Source organism: Bombus vancouverensis, chromosome 2, assembly GCF_051014615.1.
Source record: "Bombus vancouverensis nearcticus chromosome 2, iyBomVanc1_principal, whole genome shotgun sequence".
NCBI classification, from domain to species: Eukaryota; Metazoa; Arthropoda; class Insecta; order Hymenoptera; family Apidae; genus Bombus; species Bombus vancouverensis.
Window position 1 is genome coordinate 21,699,147 of NC_134912.1, and position 27,337 is coordinate 21,726,483.

At 43.5% G+C, this 27,337-nt stretch overlaps 2 protein-coding genes across 2 annotated transcripts in view; one reads left to right on the top strand and one right to left on the bottom strand.

Moving 5' to 3' along the window:
* The window catches only part of LOC117162255 (dynein axonemal heavy chain 1-like), a 56,308-nt gene that overhangs the window by 22,223 nt on the left and 6,748 nt on the right, over positions 1 to 27,337 (bottom strand). Inside the window, exons 10-24 of the mRNA XM_076627856.1 lie at positions 26,756 to 27,015; positions 25,689 to 26,157; positions 25,091 to 25,415; positions 24,638 to 24,769; positions 24,148 to 24,468; positions 23,837 to 24,014; positions 23,641 to 23,773; positions 22,802 to 23,347; positions 22,433 to 22,656; positions 22,040 to 22,282; positions 21,387 to 21,500; positions 20,973 to 21,228; positions 20,535 to 20,697; positions 20,329 to 20,439; positions 19,775 to 19,866 (exon numbers count right to left, since the gene is read on the bottom strand). Of these exons, the coding sequence (XP_076483971.1) occupies positions 19,775 to 19,866; positions 20,329 to 20,439; positions 20,535 to 20,697; positions 20,973 to 21,228; positions 21,387 to 21,500; positions 22,040 to 22,282; positions 22,433 to 22,656; positions 22,802 to 23,347; positions 23,641 to 23,773; positions 23,837 to 24,014; positions 24,148 to 24,468; positions 24,638 to 24,769; positions 25,091 to 25,415; positions 25,689 to 26,157; positions 26,756 to 27,015 (3,567 nt within the window). The remainder of the gene's footprint in view (positions 1 to 19,774; positions 19,867 to 20,328; positions 20,440 to 20,534; positions 20,698 to 20,972; positions 21,229 to 21,386; positions 21,501 to 22,039; positions 22,283 to 22,432; positions 22,657 to 22,801; positions 23,348 to 23,640; positions 23,774 to 23,836; positions 24,015 to 24,147; positions 24,469 to 24,637; positions 24,770 to 25,090; positions 25,416 to 25,688; positions 26,158 to 26,755; positions 27,016 to 27,337) is intronic.
* Positions 991 to 16,791, top strand: LOC117162357 (uncharacterized). The gene is made up of 4 exons (XM_033344223.2): positions 991 to 4,994; positions 13,303 to 13,501; positions 14,453 to 14,558; positions 14,816 to 16,791. Exons 1-4 carry the CDS (start codon positions 4,113 to 4,115, stop codon positions 15,039 to 15,041), a joined length of 1,413 nt encoding a protein of 470 aa, XP_033200114.2. The 5' UTR covers positions 991 to 4,112; the 3' UTR covers positions 15,042 to 16,791.

A 27,337-nucleotide genomic window follows, 5' to 3' on the forward strand; every position in this document is an offset into this window, starting at 1 on the left:
TGGAACAGAAAATAATCCAAATAATCGGTGATAGCGATAATAATACAGTTTGAAACAAATAAATATAAAGTACGTATGAGTACGCGAAGATACGCACGTTGTATAAGGATTCTTATAGGTGGCTCCGTCCAATTGAAAACAGCGTAGCATTTCGCAAGCTGCACGATCCGGGTTAATTAAGTTCGCAACGAGTCAGACCTTGATACAGGCAAATACGGGAAAATTGCGCAAAATGCCTGGTCAGAGATGCATAGGATTAAAAATAAGGTCCTTCTTCGGACGTTAAAGTATCTTTGCCGGTAATTTCCAGCGAAAAGAACGTTCCGTGTGTGTAACGACCTTACACGGTCCATTCGATGCGAAACGAGGAAGCGCGCGATGGTCCGCTTTATCGAATTTCGACTATTGCAATGGAAAAACTTTCGAATCGAGAGAGAGAGAGAGAAAGAGAGACTAGTAGCGTGCTTGCTTGGTTGCGCGTCGACTCGTTTCACTGCAAGTTGGTCCGTTATGATACGTGTATACTACTTTGCCAGATGTCGCCTATCGCTCGGCGAGACGTAATTTTCGTTTCGTACGAGTTGCTCGATCCGCCATAAGACGTACGCATTTACGTCGGTATCGAGATCGAAAGTGATCGCACCTGCGACAATTTGCTTGGAAAGCCTGGAATCCTGTACAATTCGGACCACGATTTTCTCATTCCACGTATCGTTAGTTTACGTTTTAGGTTTTCAATGACATACGGCGGCACGATACGAACCGTATCCGCGACCGATAGAAGGCAAGCCAAGGTCGGAGAACGCGTGAATCGCGCGAACGAACGAATGTCGCGCGTCGTGGCGTCGGATGCCGCTGGCACGGCGTCGCGTCGTTGCGTCGTTGCGTCGTTGCGTCGTCGCGTCGTCCAACGGCCCCCGGAGAGAGCTTGCGAAGCGCATGCGAAGGAATTCGATGGGCGGCAAACTCGTCGAAACCGTGAATCGTGTTTCCAGTTTATCCGACGTCGTTTCTCGTTGCACGACGCTCCGATACCGCCGCTCTCGTCGACCGTTTCTCCTCGAAATATATCGCGCCACATGAAAAACCTAGATTACTTCGTTGAACCATACAATTGCCATTAATTTAACCACGTTCTAAGACAAAAAGAAAAAAGAAAAAAAAAAGAAAGAAAAGAACAAAACCGTATTTCAGTGATTTCGGGGCAAACGAAAGATCTCAGTCTTCTCGTCATACGTATAATATAACGATATACAGAATTTGTACGTTCGATCGAAAATCTACGTGTAATTTAAAATCAAATTCCGCTTCTATCGGCGATAGATTTAAACGGCGACGGTTTCGATCAAGTACGCAACGAAACAAGCTAGCGAATGAAAAATATTATTATCAAACAGCCGAACGTTTGCTCGTACTCGTCGATGCAATGGTAAAAGACGATACATGGTAGGTAAAAGTAGCGTGATCGGCTTTGCGCGCGATCAACATCGATGAAATCGAGACCGACCTGCGACAGATCCGAACGAGTCGTTGAACGTACGAACGGCCGCGTCATACACCGCGTCGAGATCGACCACCGAGTCGAATAATTAAAATATCGCGGGATCCTATAAAAATGACAGGATCCAGGATCAGACGCTATCCTAGCCTTGGTGAATCGAACGACGCGTTAGATCCTCCGTGTGTACGGAAATGAAGCAAAACCGCCTTTTTTTTTCTCTTCGAATTTCTATCGACACGCTTGCTGGAACGTTGTCGAAACTCGTACGAACCAAGATGATTACGACGCGTTCAACGTTCGATAAAACGCCGCAGAAAACTCTCAGAGAATAGGGGGAAAAAATCTGCAATTTCGAAACTACTTTCACGAAAAGAAAAAAAAAGGAAGAAAAGAAGAAAAGTAGGCGGGTTATGTGTATTCCGATGAAATTTTCGATTCGCAATCGTGTGCGAATATCCCGGACGACGGATAATATCGCGAAGTGGAATTTACACGAAGCTGTAATCGGTTAGCTTCCTGCACGATTCTCTCTCTCTCTCTCTCTCCCTCTCTCAACGAGAAGAACTGGAACGCCGCTGGCTCGGGAAAGAAGAGAAACAAGCATCGAAACGGAAAAGTTGACCCACGAGACAGGAATAACGCGGAAACAACTTGGCCCGGAAGAAAGGAATTTCAAGTCTGCCGGCGATAAAGGTTGGAAAGCGGGCCGAACGGGTCCGTTCGGAGTAAAAAACGCAACGCGTAAAATAGAAAAGAACGTAAGCAGAAAAAAGACGAAACGCTGAAAGAAACGAACTGGCGCTGCTCGGCCAGTGTTCGCGCAAACTTGCGAATCGCTCGAACAGAGAAAGCTGTCGCTGTTGACTCTCGAGAGATTTCGTCGGATACGAAGATAGTTTTCGGGCAGGCTATCCGATCGATACTCGTCTCCTTCAGTTGCATTCCACTTTCAGGTATTGGCGCATCCAGCGGCGCGATCGCGCTTATCTTACCATTCCACGGAAATCGACTCGATCGTCGAACGACGACCATCCGAACGACCATCCGAACGACCACCCGGACTCGCTGGAATTCATCGAGCGACACGCGTATTCCGATCGCACCGACCATCGTCTTCCGTGCTCTGTAGCGCACGCAAACGAAAGTGACGCTCTATTTTATGGTAATTAGATAGAGGTGGAGATAAGGTTTCGTAGGCCGCTCGAAAAAATACGTAGCGTGATATACGGAGGGCGTAGGATATCTTGGAACGAACTATTTTCGTGACTACTTGGTCGCTCGTCGACAGACTCCGAAAGGCGAACACGCTGAAACGCCACAGGCCTCGAAGAACCTTTCGGACCAGACCACCGATCTTTCTTCTACGATCTAGATCCAAATTACCAGAGATTACCTCGCGGCCACTTTTTTAAACATTCCGCGATATCGAGACGAAGATCCGTTGGTGAAATTCCGAGGCGGTCATTTCCCATCGGCGAATTCCGAATTTGCGAACGCGATGCATATCGAAGGCCGACTAGTCGTCGGTCGACCAATTACTCGCTAAAACGTTGTCCGTGTCGATTGGAAGGATCGAGAGACCAGTATACGCCAGTTTGATGGAATAATCGAAAGATTTCAGAGATCTAAGAATATCAAAGTAAATCGATCCGTGCCACACGTACGCCACCAGTTAGAAACATTCCGTGTTTATTGACATTGTGTGGGATTTAAATCTACGAACGAAACGAGAGGAATATTTTTTTTCAACAGCTAGTTGGAAACACTTGTCACTCGTTCGCCAGTTCTGAATCGAACGTTCCGAACCGAATTTACCTCCGCACGAGTGGACAGATATTTATAATATTTCCTACTTTCACGAACAAACAAACGGACGACCGTCGAGAGAATGGACGAAGAATTCGAGGAATTTCAGGAAATATTAAACGTTACTGAAAACCGTCGATCGATATCCGAGAAGAACTCGAACCAACAGGTTTAAGAAACACCTTATATTCCTTCTTATATTCGAAATTGGACGATCCGTTGTCGTCGAAAGTCGAATGTTTTCGATCCGATCGTTCATCCTGCCCCAGCTTCCGTTATTACGCGAATCGTCTCCGTGAATTTAATAAACTTTTCTCGTTAGATTTACCTTATCGTCGTGCAAGATCGTGACACGATACTGGCAGAAAAACGCGCAAGAATGGTAACTGAAAGAGTAACCAAGGTAATCTCACGCGGACATAGCGCTCCGGATAGTATTCCGAACTTACGTTGAATCTCTCGGCAAGCTGGATAATTCGTTGGTTGGAGATAATCAGGAAAATTAGTTAGTCGCGATCGTTGTTGGAATATCGTCGGACCGATAAAAATTTCGAGTCGGTCGGCGAGCGAAATTTTTAAACGACGAACCGATAACGGAGAGACGGGATCGTCGGATCTTGCGATCGACGTTCGGACACGCTTTTTGGATAATCGGTGTTGCGAAAACTCGAGCGAAGATCGCGAGTGAAAATAGAAAATGGAAATCGAGGCCGTTTCGAGTCTTTCGTAGAGAATCTTTCGAGGCAGATCGGCGCGTTTTATGGAAAATAAGAGAGAAAAGAGATACAGGTAAAGAGAAGGAAACATGTTGTCCGTCGCGTCCACGTACAATCTACGTACGAGATGCGGCGTTCAGGACTCCTCGAGCGTAGACGTATCTGCACGTTCCCGACGGTCCGCCGCCATCCCAACCACGTGGGTCAATTTGACGCATTACGGTTACAGAAACAGAAGCTTCGATTCGAGCCTAGATTTCGAGGAGAAACCGATAGAAGCTTGTCACGCTCTATACTTTCTACTGGATTTCTTTCATCAGTACTACATTCCCTCCATCATTTTGCTAGGCTTGGTAGGCAATCTGTTGTCCTGCGTCGTCTTTCTAAACACACATCTGAGAATACGAAGCTCCAGCTATTACCTGGCCGCCCTGGCCACCGCCGACTTTGGCTTCTTAGTCACTTTGCTTTTAGTTTGGTTGAACAACACGCTAGGATGGAAGGTGTTCAATAAAGAGGGTTGGTGCGAAACGTTGGTCTATGTGAGCGCCGTCTGCAGCTCTTTGAGCGTCTGGTTAATCGTTGCGTTCACGGTGGAGAGATTCATAGCTGTTCAGTACCCTCTGCACAGACCTCATATATGCACTATAGCCAGGGCAAAGACCATCGTGCTGGTGTTGGTGATCTTGGCTTTGGCCAGTCATTCCTACTCCTTCGTCACGGCCGGAGTGATCAACAGGGACGGTGAGGATTATTGCGATCTGAAGGTCGAATACTTGGAGACGATGAAGATAATCAGCATAATCGACAGCATCGCCAGTCTAATCGCGCCGCTCGTACTCATCATCGTCATGAACACTATGATCATGAGGAACTTGTTGAGGTTCAGCAGGCGATTCAAGCAGTCTTCGACCACGTCCACGGACTACCCGAGCAGAGAACAGTCGGACATCAATCTGAATCAGATTCCGGTGAGTGAAAATCGTCCGACGAGACGAGACGGTTATCGAGAGATTAGATTACGCGATAAACTTAGTAAATTAGGTTTCCATTGTACGTCGTACGTACGCGTAGGTCGCGCGAAGCAAACCGATCCACTCTAGTAACTCTAGTAAGGTCGTTTGATCCGGGCAAACTCGAACGTTAATACGAAATCGATGCTAAACGTTAAACATCGATAATTATCGGTCACACGTACGAACGGTAACTACGCGACCGGCGCCGCCGCCGCGTACATCGGCTACAATTTATCCCACGCTTCCGTCTTCTTTCGTAAAAATAATTCGCTTTGAAAGTCGAGTATTTAAGTATTCGAGTATCTAAGTTTGGCTTTCACCAGACCGTCGCCGATCGCGTTATAACTCGCGACGTTTCATCCTTTTCCATCTCGTTACGATCATTTACCCGATCGTAAGAACGTACATCGTTTCACTTTCATCCTACGAACTTGGCTTTTCATCTTATTCTTAATATCGTTCGATTTCGACTCGATCCAAGTAATTATTCGTATTATTCGTAATAGGAAAGTCAAAGGGAACCGGTTCTATCGCGAGAAACGACGATATTCCGACCAATCTGCAGACTGTAACGATCGAAATATACTCGAAACGTCGTCCTAAACGTTCCGAACCTATCTTCCACCTACTCTTCGAGTCTGTGCGTTGGCACGCACGTTGGCATCGTTGCCATTCTCGACGCGGTTCTTTTTTACGAATGCTGTTCGCTCGAACAAAGAATCACGCGAGTACGGAAAATATCAAGTTTACGTTTAAAACGGTTTTTCGCTCGCGAAAGCGCCACAGCTTCTTGGTTAACTTTCCCTTTCGAGAAAAACGTTTGACACGCGCGCGTGTATTTCCAGCGACCAGCGACGAATCGAACGAGAAAAAAGGCGACGCCCTCTCATCGTCTCGTTCAAAGATTCGACGGTTAATGGACGTCGCTATTTTCAATGCACGCCGTCTTCGCGCTTGGCTTCGGTCTCGTAACTGGACTGTATTTTTGTTTTTCTTGCGTGCAAGACAAACATCGGCGGTGAAATGCACGCTTAGAAACGTTTCCCTCGGGCTCCACTTGTTTTTCGAAAGAAGCTCAAACGTTCGAGTTATTTTTTCTAATCCGGCACGATGATGTTCGAATAATGTGGTTCGCTAACCTAAACGTTTCCCGTGGATTAAGTGTTCCGACCGAAGACATTTATTTAGACACATAAAATCCCAATCGGACCAGAGGATCGTGCGTATACAGAGGGAGTAATATATTACACGGTAGCCACGATAGGTGCCAACTTGGACCGGCTGTCTCAAATCGATTTTCTCCTTCTCAACGCAAATGTGTTTTCAATCGCTCAGAACCTAACGAATACGCATATATCTTCCCCTTAAATTTGCTCGATCCTTTCGAACCTTTTACTTCTCCTACCTTTCGCTTACAATCGGCAGACATCTATACTATATACTAAACTATACTAAACTAAACTAAACTATACTATACTATACTATACTATACTATACTATACTATACTATACTATACTATACTATACTATACTATACTATACTATACTATACTAAACTATATTATAGGCTGAAATTAGAAAGGAGAACGAGATTAACTCGTATCCTCCGATGTATCCGATCCTAGACGTTAACGCGACTTTTTATTATCGTTAACGGGCAGTCAAACGGTACACGATTCGCGTATTTATTACCTTTGCTGTTTCTTTCGTTCAAAAATATGTATTTGACGCGTTCTTATTAAAAATTCTAAACTAAATTATATCGATTCGATCTGACAACACGGCCAACAACGACTAAAAACAGAGAAACTCGTTATAACTTTGCAACGAGCAAACCAACGCAAACGTCGAGTTTCGCAATAGCGTATAGCCAGAAAAATTAGATTGGTTCGAGTCTATGAACTTTCGACGAATCGTCGCGTCGCTACACGCAAAACGTTGTTCCGAATTGCCGCGTCTCTAAAGGACGCTACTTCAACGTTGTGTAAACTTCGAGATAGTCTGCCGCGTTTTCGGTAATTTAGATTTTACACGCGTGAGTGAACACGTGTACATACTCGCGAACGAACGTATCACGAATTCCGAAAATAGTCGATCCATTCGACCGATCCGATCCGACTGTGGCTTGTAAAAACGTTCGCGACAGAACGACGTTTCTAACGTTCGTTCGATTCGAATCTTCCAATTTATAGCTACGTCTGCTAAATCGAATGGATCGCGTAGAACTCATACGAATAACCTCGTAAGAGTTTAAAAGCGTTGGCAAGCATTAGGTAGTTTAGGTTGGCATCGGGTTAACGTACGTTCGCGATGCTACGTATCCCGAATTCGATCCATCTTTGTCCGTTTTTCCTCCGTTTTCATCCGTTCGCGAACGCGTCTAGCCAATAAACGGGCTAACGACGTAACAGGCAGATTCATCACCGGTGGTTTCGCAAAGTTCTACGCGATACGATTATTTAACGCTGTGCGATTTACGATTCGATACGCGAGATATTGCGTGCAATTGACCGTAGTCTTAAAATGTAACTATAAACGTACTCATAAAAAATACATATATATATATATATATATATTCGTGTCACGCATCGTGTGTAAGCGAAATTTTATCTATCTTTAGCCGTTATAAATGTATAACGTGCCATCGCGGAGCGCCGAGCGAATAATAACAAGGAATCTTGCGTGGACGTAATCCGGCAACAGAGTGTGATAAAGCTGAGAGAGTAGCGTGAACTTGATTCAACGTCCAACGATACTTTGTTATCGCAATAGGACGGAAAGAAGGACACGGAAATACGGATACGGAAAAGAGGAAGAGTAAAAGAGAGAAAAAAGACGGCGGTCCGTTCTGGACCTGGTAACGCGCATAGCAGCAAAGGCGGCTGACAAACCAACGCGTACCTTGCAATTAGATTCAGGGACGCGACGGAGAGCAAGTAAAAAGACGTATTTGCGATGAAAGGGTGGTAACTGGGCTGGCTAGACGAGCATTTTACCACAATTCCACGTTGATTCGCGTCTCTTTGGCTATCTATCTACTTTGACGTAAGTAGAGACCCGGTATAAATCAAATCTTTTTATCTTTCACGCGTATATAAGACGAAACGTCGATTTAGACGATTTATCCAGCGTACGGTAGTTGCATATTCCACCTGAGCTCTGCCAGACGTACTCTGTTTGCTCGTCTTTGTCGTCGATACACAATTATCTCGTTGAAATTTCCAACGTTTCATTTTGCCGAAGCATCGACTAGCAGCGGTGAATTCAGCGTTTCGTATTTTCTCGGAAATTCATATAAAAAATAATTCTCTTCGATATGGTTAACTAGACACGGCGCAACTTGATATCGTTCGAGCCAGAAACGCTACGGACTTTTCCAGCCAACTGTAATTTTCGATATAGCCAACGTACGCAAAAACCGCGTATATGTGTGTGTGTGTGTGCGTGTATCGGAGAAGAAGATCGAGGATTTAGGAGGGCAGACGAATGGAAAATCAAACTTCTTTCGAAAGAAGAACTTTTCGAAAGGTAATAGAATGGAAAAATGAGAGCGTTCTTCGAGGAGTGGCGGGTTTTCCAACTAATTAGGTCGTAATGAAAGGAACGAAGGAAAACGATCGCACGAAGGCATAACTGTTTCTAGGTGGTTTAAATATATGTACGATATCGCCGCAAGTAAATTAAGGTGTCACGAAAGACGTTGTTCTCGCATGCGAAATTTTATTGCCGTTTGCGACACGGAATCATCGGCGCCGGACCAAACGCAACGACGATCGATCACCGATACGAAACAGAATGGCATAATTGCTTCTCGAGTTCTCGTTGATTTTTTCCCCCTCTGGTCTCGTCTTCCGGTAGTCGGTAACCGCGAATCAGCTATTTTCGATCAACGTATAAATATCTTCGGCTTGCGTAACCGTCGCCATTCATCTTTGCGGAGTTTTCGATCGCTCGGCTACGATATACGTCGATCTGCGTCGTTTTGCTCCGTAACCGGATCGAAACGTCCTTCCGTACAACGAACCACGCTGCCACGATCGTTCGAAGATGCGAATTTAATTCTCCGATTCGATATTCGAGCGTAAACGGCGATTGCTCGGCACGACGGTACACTTTCATTCGTCAATTTGTCTTTTATAATAGTTCGCTTGTCTTCGACGGTACGACGAATCAATGGTAGGTGGATGCATGGGGGCGGGAACGGTGCCGAATGAATCGCTAAACGATTTTATTCTTCGCCGCAACGCGCACTGATATTCGTTCAAACGCGATAGCCTCTTCCCATCCTACCTCTGCCAATGTCGCGATAAATCTGTCATTGGCAGAAAATTATCGAGTGCTTCTCGATAAATAAACGGGGCGTAGCCACGTGACTCGTATTATTACACACAGAAATGAAAAAACCGTCGACGACGAAACGAAATTGCCTTTTCAAAAACTGCTAATTAATCGCGTTCTTAAACACGGTTTCTTTTAATTTGGTTCGTTTTCTGAAACGCAGGCTTCCCCCAACGATATCAAAGCTTTCTTTCTTCGATATTCAAAGTATTACAGGCGTGTGCGTGTGCGTGTGCGTGTGCGTGTGCGTGTGAGTATGCGTGTGCGAGAAATATTCGCTACAAATGAAACGCGTTAAATTCGAAACTCACGGAATCAGTAATTTCGCGTTAATCGCATCGATTATCTGACTATTCACTTTATCGTTACGTTAAAGCACGTAATATATTTTGTATTACGCGAACGTAACGTAGGATTAAAGAATCGTTCGGAGCGTTTTGCTATATCGGTTAACGGAATAATCAAAACGAAAGCAACGAAACGAATGGTTTAGGACGCGTGACGCACGATGTATTAAGATCGAGACGACGACCGCTCGTACGTTGCACGAGTACTTACAATCGCAACACCGTTTTATCGACCCTGAAGCAAAGTTAACTCGACGATCCGAACGTACTGCGTATGTGTACGTGTATGTGTATGTGTATGCGTACGCGTACGTTTCGTGTCAACTCTGTCGGCGATTAAATCGTATTTAACCGTATTTAGGTTACATCGGGCTCTCGCGTTTAAATGAAATTACAGCGTGTCAGTGCGTCGGAAACGTGGACTGCTTAACGAATGGCTAACGACGAGTTTGTCGATCGACCAACCGACCAAAATCTAGCGAACGATAGAAACTTGGGAGAATGAGAGCAACGGCTGTCAGGAAACAACGCTAACAACGATCTCGGTCGACGTTTTGTTAAATGGAAATCGAGAAACTGGCAGCAGCATCGATCGTTGAGACGTATTACGCGACGGTTTAGCTTGCGAATATAACGTTGTCGTAACGAGACGACAAATGGAATCGATTGGACGACAGGAGCGTGACGTCGCGTGATGTCGCGTCAGGTCGCGACGACCGTGTGCATCTTCATCGTGGATATCGTGCTCCGTGCAATTTCGTTTCCCGCAAAGCTAATTCGAACCATCGAGGCGGAACTCGTTGAAAATGAAAAGAAGAAGAGCGCTTTTCTAGAGCGTGGTTCGTTGCCAAGCGCAAGAAACAGCAGGTTGTATTCGCGCGCGTCGTATCGGTGCTATTACGAAAACTCGAACAATACGCTTTTCCTCTTCGAGCTTCCGTTTGTCGACCGAAAATCGTTCGTTCAAAGGTTTACGAACCAAATCTGCCCGTCTCTTTCACGATTTTACGTTCGAATCGATTCGTAAAAGAACGAGTATCGTGCATTCGCTCGCCTAATTAATTTCGTTCCAAAGAAAAAATATCCGTAAAGCTTTCAGGTTGCTTCGATTGCCTTCGCGTTTTATAATCGTAACGATTCTCTTTCCTTTAACGGATAGGTGTCCGTTATCGACCAGGCGATAAATTTTAATTCGCTTCCAACGAAATACGCTCGGCATGGGGAAAAGCGTACGAGGTGCCGGCGGTATAGCACTGAAATCTACGCTATTCATTAGCGGCCTCACTACGGCAATTATAGTTTACGGCCCCCTGCTATATTCCGTTCGACATAGTGTCACGCTTGCACCTCCTTATTCTCTTATCATAAATTATTCAAATATTCTGCGTTTCCAGGGTCACCCGATGATATACCGGCTCACTTTATCAACGCCACGCGCCGCTCTAGTCCAAGTGGGACGATGATCGAATCACGTATACTCGACACCCACACACTCTCGCAATCGATATTACCATGAAATCTGCATAAAGCTGGCTGATTTCACACTTTGCGTGCGCTTTTCCGTCGACTCTACCAACGATATCGCTTTTTTTTAACGAGGCGCCTCTTTCGATAGACCGTGACCCGATAAGAAAAAAAAAAAAAGAAGAGGAGAAGGTGTTTGATCACGTTGGACGAATTTTGCGAGACTCGTACGTTTCGCGGCACTAAATTATTCGTTCTATCGTTCACGAATCTGTTCTGGATTAACCGATCGAAGAAATCAACTCTTTTCCGCGATACGCGACCAAATGACCGAGCGACAGATCGCGACAAAACCGTTCGACGATTAATAAATACGATGCAAATTTGCGAAAAGAAAACGATGCAAATAAAGAGACGGTTCTTTCATTTTGAGTTTCGGAATTCTTCTCGTTACGATAACGTTATAAAGCGTAAAGGGGAAGAAAAGCTGTTACAAGAAGCGGGGCTGTGTCGCGAGAAACTCTCATTTCACTTCACTTCATTGCTCGCGTTTGCATCTTTATTTTCTACCCTAATTGAAATTCTTCGTTCGAATCAAGCTCCCGTTTCGTACTTTTGCGAATATTCGTTTTAGACGGTTAAAGATAGGATGCCGTTTAATCGAACGACGCAATTTTCCGAACGATTCGCAAAGATCGAACGCGATGCTCGTTCCTCCGATCGATACGCAAACTCTGCTTACAGACTTATACGCCAGACGCGTAAGCGGCGAGTCGTGTGGTAACTTGACGACGATCGTCGTTTTCTCGGACAAAACGTTTGCCGATTCCACAGCTGCGATTTACGTCGAATAATCTAAAACGTTGTACAAAGATACGAGAGACTGTGACTTCGATGTTCGATCGTTCTCGGTGAAAATGCTACGATAGAAAGCGAATAAAGATGGACGCGTTTGAACGAAAACGGTCGCGTTGAAAGTCACGCGACGCCAATTCTTTTCTTTTCTACGATAGGGAAACACAATTTTCCCTCGCATTCTCCTTCGTCTCCTAGTCGACGAGGCGATCAAGTCCATTCTCGCGATTCATCGTGATCGGGTGTAAATAACTTGGACGAGCCGTTGGTTAACCTACATTCTCCTCCTATCGTTCGGCTCGTTCGCGCGATATCGATATGCCCGTTCAAGTTGCAAATCGTTACTCGCGCTCGGAAACCATGCCACTTTTATCCACTTTTGTCCATAGCGTATTAGCAGCCAATGCCCGAATCTATGTACGCGACAATTGCAAAAGTAATTCTGCTCGCTTTATTTCCTACTTTCTTTTCTTTATTCGCGCAAAGTTGCTGCCGTATCTTCGCTCGAAGCGGACTCGAGATAGAAGACGAATTTAATCCCGAATCGTGCGTACACCCTAAGAAACATCAGCATAAAATACACCATAAAATGGAATCGAATTCTCGGCCGATGACTATTCGCTCGAGATCAACGGAAATTTAACCGAAATTTAACCGAAATTTAACCGAAATTTAACCGAAATTTAACCGAAACCGTGGCAAAACGCGGATATAGCTCCGAGATAAATAAATTCGCGTTTCGATCGAGAGTTTGCCAACAACCGTACGTCGACCGTACCTTTGACGCAAATACCTCATTAGTCGTAATATCTATCGTTTAATCCGAAGCAAGGATAAGTTTTTCTCGTCGTACCGTTCGGCAGACAAAACAGCATTTAAGGTGATTATGATAGATGAGACACGCGTATCGCTTATTAGAGGATCGTGGTTAAGTAACGCGTTCGTGACCAGCATGGGAAACGATACGGTAGCCCATCTAACCATCCCGATAATAAGTAGGATAGCGTTTCAAGAAACTGATATCGTGGCTGAAAAATTATTGGCTTCCCGTGGACCTTTATTGCCAGCAGGTTGTCTCTCGTACTAGCGGTGTCGCGTCGCTTAATCGAATCGGCTTTCTCCCCACCGTGTTGTCGCTTCTAATTCACGCGTACACGCCGGCGCAGCTCTAATTTTACTTTTCGCTACGTTTTAAAGCTACAAACGTCGCGTTAGTGAAATCGCTTTCATCGTTGGTAAAGTTGTTGGTCGGTTTTCAGAGTGCCGGCAGCAGCAACAACGGCGCTGGCGGCATTAATCTGGGACCAGTGGTCGGAGGCCGACGGCCACCTTCGCAGCAATCGTTTCACTCGTCCAAGAACAACCATTCTCATCACTCTCGGCATCAAACCACGTCCGCGCCGTCATCAACCCCACGAAACGCTTGTCAGTTACCCGAAATAGCAACTCGCTGTATACGTAAGTACACACATACGTGTATCCTTTGTGTCTACCCATGTGCAGATACGTAGAAAGCGAAGCATCTAAAACAGGCCAAACCACACGGTCGAATAACTCGCCTATTCTCTGCCAACTCTAGGATCAAGTCCGTGAAACGAAACTCGTCTCACGGTCTACGAAATTGGACGTCGATGTCTATGTCGATGGTCCGATCTGATTCGATCTCCTATTAAACGTCGTTAGTCCTGACTCTCCTAGGTCCGCTTCAAACGCAACCGGTGGTTTCATCGAGCGCGTTAGTAATTCAGTTTTATAGAAATCCGAGGAAAGAATTTTTAAGATGGATCCAAGCAGGGGCAGGCTGCTGCTTCTTTCTCTTTTAAGATTAACGATTAATAAGATTAACCGAGATGGAAATTCGTCGGACGAAGCGAGCTTCGTTCAACCTTAACTACGACAGCCGCGTAATACTTTGATTCTAGTAGCAAGCAAAATTTAGTCGAGTATATCGGTAATTAGTTTGACGTTTTCATCGCTTTGGTGTTGTTATCGCGGAAAGGAACAGACTAGACTAGCGTAAAGCGAAACGGAACGAAAACGAATCGTGCGAACCGTAACGTTTCGTTAGGGCGACGAAAGATTGGATCGTTAAATTGTCGGCCAAATTACCGACTGAACTACTGCCGGACGCTTTCAAGCCGTACGCCTCTATTCTTCTCGTGATTCGTTTACTTCGAAGAAATCGTCCGATTTTAGCGCATTTTTTAACCTTTCTATTCGTAGTCTCCGTACATGGATTCTGTTAAGGCCAGAGTAGGTTACGGATAGTTTACATTTCAAAAAAAAAAAAAAAAAAAAAAAAATAAAAAGAAAGAAGGCGAAACGAAAAGTCGAGTTATTCGAACGTCGTTGCGGAAATTCCCGGCCGCTCGCACCGCACTTGCGATACTTTTTCTTTCTCTGTTGCAGATATTAGATCGTCCTCGAGAAATCTCGTGTCGACGAGGAATCAACAGAGCATCACGAAAATGCTGCTTCTCATCAGCACCGTTTTCATCCTTCTCAATTTGCCGAGGTAAACGGTCATCTATCGATATATTCGATACGTTGATTTAACATCTTTAATATCTTTGATATCTCGGTGAGAGCGATAACGTCTTCTACGGAACCATCGACGACCCACGATGAACGTTTTCTTTGCAATAAATACAAATTCATCGCGTTTGCTTTTGCTCGCGTTGCATATTCGCACATTCGCACGTTCCTATACGCGCTATTGTTCCGACAAGCTGGCAACTTTGATTTACCAGCAAGCGAACTCTCGTTTTCCAGCTACGTGATCCGATTGTGCGTATTCTTCTTCACGCTGGCCCGCAAGAACACGCCCGACCTGCTCTGGTGTTTGCAGCAGTTCTTCATGCTCCTCTATTACACCAACTTCAGCATCAATTTCTTATTGTACGCAATGTGCGGCATCACGTTTAGGCGTTGTCTGCAACAGTTGCTGCGCAAGATACTGAAAACCATGACCAGGTACCATTGCAACCTACGACGATAACGTATAGGAGCGACGGAAACGTTTTCGAGCAAATTCAAGTATACAACCACAGCGATCCCAATTGCGTCGCGCGACGCGCACCACCATTATATTCGCCCGTTTCTCACCCTCGTTGTTACGTCGTCGTCGTCGTCGTCGTCTTCGTAGCGCCGTTCGATTCGACCATCCGTTTACTTCGACGAGCAAAACGACGCGTGTAACGCGATCAAATATCCATGTTGAACCGCTTTGTTCCGCTGTCGGAGGTACTGAGCGTGAAAAGTCTGAGAAACGTTTGCGACTACGTTGCTCGATCGTGTAAGCGAGAAATGAAAATAGAAAATATTTACGAGTTTACGACGATTACCGGTTAATCGACGGTTATGGACTGACAGACACGCGTTTTCATCTTTGCAAGATCTTTTGAAATTTCGAGTAAATGGTCGATCCTCGACGAAGGAGATTATGCGCGATTATGTGCGATTATATGCGATTACCGGTGATTTAAATAAGTCAAAGACCTACATATCCTATTCTATCCTATTCGAAACAGGATAAAAGGATATTTATATGAAAAGCAAAAGGATAAACTTGTAACTTTCAACGACCTCGACACCTCGGTTTAATACACGCGTATCTAGCATAGCATCCATCTTGGAACGTTGCATGGAAAAATTCGCAGACTCGGTGTAAAATTCGTTATTTCTATGTGGCATTTACTTGTATCGTGGAAAGTACGTATCGATGATAGAAATTAGACAAATTATACGAAACTACACGTGTATCGTTACGCTTTGTCAGTGCTCCGACGTTCGATCAAATTTCCCACTTGGAACGTTCGACCGAATTACCTATACGTAAGTAAACGATAAATGTCTCAACGTCTTCTAAACGTGTCTTTGTTTAAATTATAAATTATTTGTCTCGCACCGCTCAACAACCTCGTAAAATACCAACGAAACTTGAAAACTGTCGAGCGTTTAAAATTCAATGGCTACCTAATTACCTAATTACCTAATTACCTAATTACCTAATTACCTAATTACTTAATTGTCTAATTACCTAATTACCGATAGAGTAAAACTCGGCGTAATCGATAAGCGAACGAGCCGAGTTGGTTTATTAAACGAAAAGATTGCTCTGATATAATCGATCGTTCGGCAGGTAATTGGAACGAAACAGCTTCGTAAACATTATTATTACGAACAACGTCGATGTCTATCTCGAGGCAATTCTTGCACCCGCTGTATCGCGTAGAGTCGTTGACAAAACTGGCAAATCCGCGTTTCCGCTTTACATCGTATCGTATTATCGGATTTCTTCGATACTCGCGTATTGTAAACGTAAAGAAAGTTGACGCGAGTGCGATCGAATCGACGTAAATCGAATTTTTCAACTTTTATTCCATATCCATAGATATTTCGTGCGTACAGAATGTCTGAAAGATACGAGACAAATTCGCTTAGACGAAATTCCCTACGATAAAGAAAACGTAAAACCGATATGTTTCTATTATCTTTGAAACAGCATTTTTTTAGTGAATTATGTGAATTATATACGTATAAATAGCGAAATACCTAGGTAATTGTTTTATTTTTTATATCGAGTTGTAGAAATCGTTTTCGCGTTGTTCGAAGGCTGGATTTCGAAGGAACAGCATATTTACCGATAATTAGCGTAAAAGGAATCGCTACTGTAAATATCTCGACTAACGACTAACCGTATAATTTAGATATAAGGTAAATATTTTTAAATATACCCAAGACACTGAAAAAATTGAAACTGATCTACTTTAATTACCTCGTCCCATGAGATCGGCGTACAAATACGTAACAAACGAAATTCCATATGGTTTTCTCGTTCTTTACGGAAAGTGGCCAGATAGTTACCTCCTAACCGATCTCGTTTTCCGCAACTCTTCCCTGACATACGTACAACGTACCTCGATGTATCGCCTCTTCTTCCCGAGTTTCAACAGCATTCGTTTTAATACGTTAAATACGGTGGCCGTGGTGGTGATCCAATAGCGTAACACGGTGGTACGAGAATAACAACGATTTTAGTCGATTGGATTGGAAACGAGAAGAAATCGTTGGCCTCGTGCCGACAACATATTTCGAGGACATGGAAATCGGACAAACACAGGTAACTGTTCGGCAACTTTGGCCACAGAATTCCATAGAATCGGCAAGATTCGAGAGTGAAATTTGTCGAGATTATCGAATGTTGTTTGAACAAACCGTTTGGTAGTGAAAATTCCTACAAAATTTTCTTCAACGTGATTAATTACGATTCTTCTATTTTCAGATAAATCGAATAATTAATTGAAATTGATCGATACAATTATAATAACAATTATTTTCAATCGATATTTACGCGATGTAATGGGAAATATCGTTCCATATAAAATAACATTTCAACAGAGCGTAAAGATAAGGATAAAGATAAGGAAGAAAAATTGTTACAAGTTTAACGCGATAACGATATTACAAGTAAGTCGAACGACCCCGTTAGTAAGTATAAACCTCGTATACGCATCCTCGTTTTCAATCATCTTCGATAATTCTACCAAAAAGATTCCATCTATCTTTCCTTTCGCATCGCGCGCCATATTTATCAAACTTTCTCTTTCCCCCTGCGCCTTACGCCCTACTAAGAACGTCCTTACGCCTTATAAGCAAGTCTACCCATCCGAAAGATCGACGTGTCTAAAGATTCTTACGGCGAAGGAATAACGAAACGGGTTAGATCAACGGCTACCGATTTTCCCGCCCACGTTGGCAAACCGATGGCGAAAGTTCGTCGAATACGTGACAGTGCAGTCGAGTGGATCGCGCGAGAAAATCCCAACTAATCTTTGGACTTTGAGAGAAATCCGCGGTGGGATCAAAGTTGTATTATACGTAGCCTGTTGGAGAGCGCGAGTCTCGCGTAATCGATAGCACGATATAATATCGCTAGATACGACTTACCGAAAACCGAAACGTGTCCCGATATACGTGTGCGTCGTGATAATTCAGACAAAAATTCATATTACGTCGTTCTTTGCTTCGAACGCTAATTCAACCAACTGTTTTGTTCGTTTCGGCGATATTTCAACCTGTCTTTGTCACATTTACGACGAACCGAAAGAAATACGTGTTCCCGATACAGTCGCTTTACTCTGACTTTCTGACTGATTTTTCAAGAGGAAAAAGCACACTTTTTGCAACAACGCTCTTCGATGTTATATCTTGATACAGCGATGCGTGTCATACTATCGGAGACTCTTTACGTAACTCAGGATCCATCCCTCGGTCGAGGCGGCCACTAGCTGTGCAAATATAGTTAATCGGGCCGCGATAATCCTAAGCGACTGTCATAAATTTGTATTTTACCGTTAGGACCGTTAATTCTTATAAAACGTATTCAAGTCGAGACGTTCCTTACGGTTGTTGTTGCTCCGTCGGGTTTTTCCTACGTTCAACGATCGTTTCCAGCCGCAAGCGATCGGTGGTGGGGCGACCAACAACCAGCGATAGTTTTCCTCTGTGACAGCATGGTCACCGAACTTTGCTGGTTTTCCGCACTTGGATCGGTCATCTATTTAACTTATATCGTAACTTAAAGACAGCGTAACTGTCTACGTCCACGAGTTGTCGGAATAATCAGTTCAACCAGCTCTATTATCCTAAACGAAATAGGGGAACGATCGTTTCGTGGCGTCGATTATCTAATCGTAACGGGAATTTACGACTCCCGTTGGTGCGCTTCCTCGCGATCGTGTCTCTCCGCGAACGCTCCAACAACCTTATACATGCAATAATTTCAATTTAATTCTTTACAATATTTACTCCTCCATCGTACCGGATGTTAGACGAATCATGATGCAAACGTAGAATCACCAGCTGCCGTAATCAGCTTGATCACCGCCCGTTATAATCTTTTCGACAAATGTATTTTCATCGTTTCGACGAACACCGGTCACGTTCGCTAATCGACGACACCGGTTCCATCGATCGTGCAAATTAACTTTCCAAACAACCAAACTATCGATTTGCCTTTCGCCTACCGCTTCGACAACGGCCCTTTATTCGCGCAACTGTGCATCACCTGTGCGCGATCGAATCTACTGTAATTTGTTCAGTGCCAAGTCACTTGGGGCGAAAGTTTCCCGATCACCGTCCGACATCGCTGTGCCGTTGCTGAAAATTGGACGTCCGACGAAGAAGACGTCAACGAAACGCGCGAGTTTGTCTAAAACTGACGAGTTTGGAAAAATATCCTTCGTAAGTTCGTAACACGTTCGTCTTTCTGCGATATAAAGGATAGAAAGAAACGAGCAAATACAGAGACAAATTCTTTTAATCTTCAACCAACGAAATTTAATCTTTGTATTCTAACAGATCGCGTTGTAGCGGTTGCGGTTGCGCGTTATGATCGTTTCTTCGATTATTTTTCAAACACAACCCTCCTTTGGTACGCATATGTCGACGTTGATACAAAAAGATATCGAGGACAACTTGAACTTACCGAGATCACTTTCAAACGTTTAACGGATTAATATCGTACATGGCGTACTTCGTGTCGATATATCGTATTTATTTAATCGAAGAACGTGGATGTAAAAAGAGCAGTCGAATCTAACGAAAAGTATCCTTGTAAATAGGAATATTGGATTACGGAGTTCGTATCTATAGAAGAATACCAACATCTTTGTAACGTAGTTACGAAAGAGAGCAGAAAAGTTCTTGCGAGTTTAGATAAACACTTACCCTTGTCTTGCCCGACCCGGTTGGACCAACCAGCATTAATCCGTGCCGCACCACAGTCGTCTCGTACAATTGGATAACTTTCTTCACGAACTCTGCAATCAAAAACGTCGACCATTTCGATCATCGCCTTATAGCACGTTCGGACACGGAGTTCTATCTAAGCCGGATCTTCTATCGAAAGATTCGGCTATTATGGGAAAACGTGTGGTCCAACTTTTAATTTCCATTTCGATTAACTTCCAGTTATTTGGATGACTGAATTATTTAGTAAAAGTTCTCAACTGTCAAAGAGTCGCTCGCGAGACAACGTCGATGCGAAGCAGCTTTTTCACCAAGAACATCTCGAAAAAGAATATTACAAAGAATGTATAGAATTCGAAATAACGTAATAACGTAATAACGTAATAACGTAATAACGTAATAACGTAATAACGTAATAACGATTAATAGAGTTTAGTGAAACGAGAAATAACATTTTTGATCATTTCGAACGCTGGAGTAAACTGTAACGATCCGAACACTAACGAAACGAAACATGTACATATTTAGCATACCGTTGACTTCTTCTAGGCCCATCCTCGCGATCGCTGCACGAATTTCCGTTTCCAATACTCCGTGGTCTACGTGTTTCTCCTCCAAACGTGGAAATAAATCAGACACGATACCTAATTAAACGAAGGAGACAAGGAAAAAATTGTGATATTACAGCGTCAGAGATTTTCGAGAACTTGCGAAAGGAAAAGAAATTATAGCAAATTACCGTTGAACAGCGTCAAATCATCTTTTAAGAACTTGGGAACGTTCACATCTCGCAAAGCACGTAAACAGATCTGCTGTTCGTTTAAATCTTTCTGTTCCCTTTTTAAATTTCCTGCCACGGCGATCACCGTCTTCACTGCTCGCATTCCGAAATCATAATGATCCTTGGTAAAAATATTTATTTCTCAGCGAAAATGTTTAACTTGCCAACTGTACGTAGAACAAAAAGATACCGCCATTCTATCCACCAAATCGAGCAAACACAATTTCCAACTACTAACGCGATGGTAAAATAAATTGAGAAAGTGCCGTGAACTCGAATACCTCGTCCTTTAACCGACTTAAAATATCGATATTTTCAGTTAAAATATCGATCGGCGATCGGAAAACGAATCGCTTAATAATTAAATACGCGTTAAACATCTTGAGAATAACGTACCTGTGTGCTCAATTGTTCCGAGCTCAATTTAAACGTAGTCGTTATTTTGCCCGCCAAAACTTTCGCCTCGGAAAAACCGTACGAAAATAATGAAATTTCAGCGATCAGCGAATAGTCTGGTACCATCATAGCCACAGGACGGAACAAGGCTTTCAAGTTGTCCGGTAATTCCGTCCTACCCGCGTAACCAGGATTCATAGTGATGAATACCGCGCACGATGTCTTCAGTACGATTTCATCCCCTTCGAAGATGAATCTGAAAAACATCGCGAACAATTAGCGTCTTCTCCGCGTCGTATAACGTGCAACGTTCGTCGAAATGAAAGCCATACTCCTCGTTATTATCGTATTATCCATTTAAAACTATATTAAGGAAAATACGTGTCAGTTGTAGCTGATATCATAGACACTCACGTGTCCATTCGCATTTGTTGCGCTTGCTGGATCGTCATGATCTGCTGGGCAATCACGGACAGCACCTCGATATCTATTCTGTTGAATTCATCGAAACATGCCCATGCACCTGCACTGCGGTGGTTATATTCGAGATAAAACGAATAAATGGCAGATAAATAAAGATCGTTGTCGAGATAATGAACGATAATTAAAATGGATAAATGAAATGGTTAAAGGGTTTCGCAGAAATTACTTCAATTCAACATTCATGACACAAACATCTTTGTGAATCGAATCCGATGAAACGAAATTTGCGTTTAATTAAATTTAAATTCAATTTATAAAATTAATTGGAGTATCAGCGTGGTCGCGTGTGACGGGGTTAACATACGAAACGAAGATACCGTCTTCCATTTTTAACGTATTTTTAATTTACAAAACCCAATAACACTGAGCAGATACTAATCTGTATTGACGATAACGTAGAAATATTAATTTATCGTTGAACGTACGCTGGCATTTGTAATTTTAACATACAGTGCATCTACTCGAACCTGTAGACGATACTACGATACGTGACACGTGGAAAAAGTCAAAAGCGATGAAAAGCGAGAAAAAGGAGAAACGCGAAGAATTGATACAACGAAAAGGTCGGACAAGTCAGAGATTACCTTGCGAGACCTTTGAAGAACTTTCCCATCGACATAAAGTCCAACTGATCGGAACAATTGAACACTACACACTGTATGGCGAACGCTTTGGCGAGATCCTTGGTGGTTTCCGTTTTGCCCGTTCCGGCGGGGCCAGCTGGCGCACCGCCGAATTTCAAGTGCAACGCCCCAGTTAGCGTCAAGTAACATCGATCGGTCAGAGGGGTGATGACGAGTCTTCCAGTGTTACCCAGATATTCGTACCTTCGACCAAATTCCAATAAATAATAACGATTAGGTTTAGAGGTAAGGTATAGAGGGAGAGAGAGAGAGAGAGAGAGAGGGAGGGGGGGGGGGTTATAAGAAGTAAAATTTGAAATAAAAATTGAAAAATGTTCCAGTTAGTTACCGTACCCGTACGGAAATTCTGCATTCACAGCACGCACTTTCAGCTCGCCATCCACCCAGTAGTAGCGAAGCTGTGATATCCAATCGAAATCATTCACGTTCGATACTTTTTCCTGTAACAGCTTGTACAGCACATCGCGCGCGTGCACCTCGATAGTGATCACCGCTTCCAGCATTAATCTTTGAATTTCCGTTTGTGGACTGCGCACCAATTCGCGTAGATCCTCCATCTGTGGGATAAATTCTATTCGATTCTATTCGATTCGTTTCAATTATTCGGTAGTTGACTATGTAAATAGAATAATTACGATCGTGCGAGAGATAAAACGAACGACGCATCGTCATAACGTATGACCGAAGGAAATGTGGCCTTACGTGTGCCAACAGTCGCTGATAGTAGTCGGAGAGAGTTTTGGTACGGATGCCATTTTCCACTTGCGCAGTCCAATAAGTTTGACCGCAACAGAGAGTCACTTGTCCCGGCCACATGTACACCCACGCTTTCCTTGGAATTACATCGATGACTAGCAGAGCTGTTCCAATGATGTTTCTGATAGTGGTGCGCATCACCGTCTCCAGATCGCCCAGCCAAAACTCCACGCTCCTCAACGGGTACATCGGTGGATCGAGCACCACTTCCTCCCTCTCGGCAGAGTACATCCGAGTGATCTGTAGATCCTCTTCGAACCTCACTTCTTGAATGTTCTCGAAACACTTTCTGAGGTGCGGTTGCACCGCTTGCACGTTCTTCGCTTGAGCCAGGATCTCCAAAAGTTCCTCGTCGCTGAGGAAGTAGAATCGAGGAAAAATTCGTCGTTTCATTTCCAAGTAGTTCGATAGACCTTTCTGCACTACTTCCAGCAAACTTTGGCACTCTTGAAGGCTCTCCAGTAGATTGACGTCGGGGCATATTTTGATAACCTGTCGCGATAGCGCTTTTAGCTCAAACTTTCGAGAAACGAAACGTTCGTCGACATTTTCAAACCGGCACATATTTACGAAACGATAAGACGACGAAATAAACGAATTAGCGAATTGCATGTTTCTCTAACGGTTTATTACTTTCCAAGAGGATATTAAAGGAATACGAACGACGAGTAATTAAGATCGTTTAAGATTACGTAGAATAGAAAAGAAACGGTTCAAAGATGATATAACGGTTACCGAGAGAAAATCACATAAAGCGAGACATTGTGCATTAAAGTTGAAATTACATAGGGATTTTCATAGGCGTTCTTCATGATCCGTCTCCAGTTGCGTTCCATCGCATTGTACTTCCTAGTCTCCACCGGCAACTGAACCTTAATGTCCTCCGAAGTAAATATTGGCTCCAGATACATCCAATCTCTGTAATTGCGCACGTTCTTATCGTTAAACGAACGATTCGCTCTTTCGCCCGATCCCTCCTACCTTTGTACTTCGATCCACAAAATCAGCACTTGCTCCGTCAACTTTAATTTATACTCCCATTCGGTAATCTCGTCCTCGAAAACGGTCTTCAGCGGGCTGAACGCCAGCTGCTGTACGCCGAGTATGTGATTCTCTAGTAGCATCGTAGTTTCCTCTGCCACCTTTATTATATACGTTCCTGTACGTGGCGGATAGATAAACGGATCAACGTGTCGTCATCGATTAAACGAAATCTCGATAAAATTCTACTTTATACCCGTATACCAGATACACGTGGTAACGTATACGTGGAAAGAAATAAAAGTACCGACCAGTCGTTTTATACGCAAGTATCTCCATAACGATCGTTTCCCACTCTTCGATCATTTTGTTCAACGTCCGTTCCGTGGCGTATTCTTTGGCTGCTGTGTCAGCGACGGTCTTTACTAATTCTTCAAACTCCTCGATACCGAGCATTAACAGCGATTTAAACGTTATGCTTGGCTTGAGAGCCATCTGTATGCCAGTTTGCGCGCTCAGTTGCTCAAAGTGACGATCCTTCATTCCCGGATCTCGTAGAGCTTGTATGAGACTAATGTAAGGCTTGAATTCATCTATTTGTTGCCTTATAGCAATTGCAATCGCTTGCACCTCTATTTTAAAAGGAAGATTACTTGAAAGCGGTATTTTGCTTTTTCGAGTGAAAGATGACGACCGATGCTAATTTTCATGCTAATTTTCATGCTAATTTTCATGCTAATTTTCATGCTAATTTTCATGCTAATTTTCATGCTAATTTTCTAGCAAATTGTTCGAACCTACTTGGAAATTCTTGAAACGTTCGAATCGCGCGAGTCATTGCCCGATGCATATCAGCAACTAGAACGTCGATCTGAGTGCCATCGACGTTCATCAGCGGGTTATCCATCCATATGTCGTGCCATTTAAGCCAGTCTACGAATTACGAAACATAGATTCGATAACGATGTCGAACTTACGAAATTTACTTTCGACACTGCTGCTTCGAAAGTAAAAGTTTTTAGAATAGAAGGTGAAAGGCAAGGAATTTTGTTAAAATTGACTTCTCGGACAGGCTGGCACGTTTGTTCGCCATCATACGCGATATTTTCGGTATGGAAAAGACAGAAGGCGATAACACCGTCTTAGTAATTTCATATTTTCAAGAATAGCCTTTCCTTACCGATAGGCTATCTATGCATAGTCGTCGAATGGTCGTCGATAGTCGATCGCTGTGGTTCGTGATCGCATACTTGCCTGAAGCGGTGACCCACAAGCTTCTGTAAGGTTCAAAGTCGCGCATCAACTTGTGCAAATGATCGAATGGCACCACTTTCATGTCGAGCAGCTTTTGCCGTTCATTGAGCAACAAACCCATCTCCCGACAGTCGACCATGCTTTTCCAGATTCGTTTCACATCGAGCGCAGTCTCGTGTATACGATTGATATCCGTTTGAAGAGCGATGTTTGCCACGTTGCCAACCAAAGTGTCTATTCTCTCTTGCAGTAGAACCTCGTCCTGCAGTTGGATTTTGTAGAACTTTTCCTGCTCTTCCATCAGCCGTTCGTTCGTTTCTCGCACCTGTTCGAATTTTTAGCCGTTTATTTCGAATCTACACCGTGTCCAATCCAATTACTCGTTCATGGCTGTCGGAAAAAATATTGAAAAAATATTTCCAACCAACGTTCGATTTACCATCCGGGTAGGCGTTCTACCGCTGAACCGAATCTTCTCGTTCTCTCTGTTACTCCATAGAAACTTATAACAAGTAAATAGCGCTGCCTAGACGATCCTAATCGTTTTCTACGCTAACGTGCTAATCTCTAAACCGGTCGATACGAAGATTTTCATCACCTCGTTCTCAATTTGAAGAGGGCAACCGATCACTTCCCACTTGGCATGGAAGTCTTCGTCGGATATGTTCCATAGAAATCCGTCGAGAATATCAAAATCCAACTTCAATACGTCCATCCTCTCATCGAGATTCTGCACTCGAAGCGGTATAGTTTCCATCCAGTCGCGTATCTCGAATATATGCTCGATACTCTGCGGCACTTCCCTCAATTTGTACCTTATCTGCGTGTATTCTTCCAAGATATCGTCGACTTCCGTTCGCAACTTCTCCGTCAACATAACGAGCAATTCTGTGGCGCACTCGTGCCGTTTCCGCATCAGCAAATCCTTCAAAGGGCGAACGTTCGCTAGAAACGGACCGATGGCAATGGTATTGGGTAAAGTCGCTTGCAGATTCTGCTTCATCGTCATATGAAACGCAATTTCCTCCTTTATCTCCGCCGTGCTAAGCTCCTCCTGCTTGTACGCCCTTCAACATCCATATCAAATTTTATTTAGCCAACCGTTCTTTTCGCCAAAAACGTAATACGCGTTCAATTTCGATAGAAACTTGCACCAAACTGACCGCCGTTCTCGATCCGCTTCTCTTCTCTATTCAAACCAATACCGCGTTTCTATATTTTACATTGTCAGAACGACATACTTGCTTCACCGCCTTTCTCATTACCACCACACCATTTATAATTTCATAACAATTCCACCATCTATCGTCTATTATATGAAATTTCAAAATATTTCATTGTATCTACAATACGATTCTATCTATTCGATATTTCTCTAAAAGATGGTCGATTAATTATCACGAAAGTAACAAAAGCATGATCATCGAACATGACTCAACGACAATTTCTATTAAGATCACGCGTGAAATCAAGAAACGATCGCGAGCGTTGTTTCAAGTTTCAAGTAGGATGCAATTCGCGAAATTTCAATCAAGGTCGTTCTAATGAAATTCCGATTAAATATAAACGATATACTTGAACGTAACGTTTGTTCGTCTAAACATTAGAACAGCGTACTACGCTCTTTCGTAAGTATCGTATAAAATAAAATCACCGAATACTCACTCGATGTACTGCGGGATGTCGAGATTGAAGAACGACTGATATCGGCTGTATTCCTTCGCGTACGCTCTCAACGGTATCGTTGATCGTTTGTAAGCTATGGTCAATCGGTCGCGAACTTTGCATACCTCGTCTTCGAGTAAACCAACGGAACTTAGAAAAAGGTCGGCTGGGAACTTCAACTTTGGAAGTAGAAAGGGATGTAGTTGCCTGATTTGATGGCAAGCGGCGAGCGCGTTGTCGTATAAAGTCACGATGCTTTCCTTCGAACGATCCACGTTAAACGTTAAACGTTAAACGTTAAACAAAGAAAAACCTCGATAAGTAAAAATCGTTAACTCGACGCGTAGAAAATGTCGTTTTTCCAAACTGACAGAGTAGCACCGACCGAGAGCGATCGATCGTCTTAAACTTCAAATATAACAAATACTGTCCTATTTATTATTCGTATAACTCGATAAATTCGAAACAGCGTCGAAAAGTATGACGATTCTCGTTCGGGAAAAACGACGCTTCCCGTGCATCGATCGAGTACGTTGGTTCCTTTCAAATACTATAAAAAGTATTCTAGCTTTCTGTTTAATT

Bases quoted from the DNA above. Each gene is read 5' to 3' on its own strand.
- LOC117162357 (XM_033344223.2), top strand. From the start codon at position 4,113: ATGTTGTCCGTCGCGTCCACGTACAATCTACGTACGAGATGCGGCGTT. The intron at 4,995-13,302 runs GTGAGTGAAAAT...GTCGGTTTTCAG, and splicing joins TCAATCTGAATCAGATTCCG to AGTGCCGGCAGCAGCAACAA. The intron at 14,559-14,815 runs GTAAACGGTCAT...CTCGTTTTCCAG, and splicing joins ATCCTTCTCAATTTGCCGAG to CTACGTGATCCGATTGTGCG.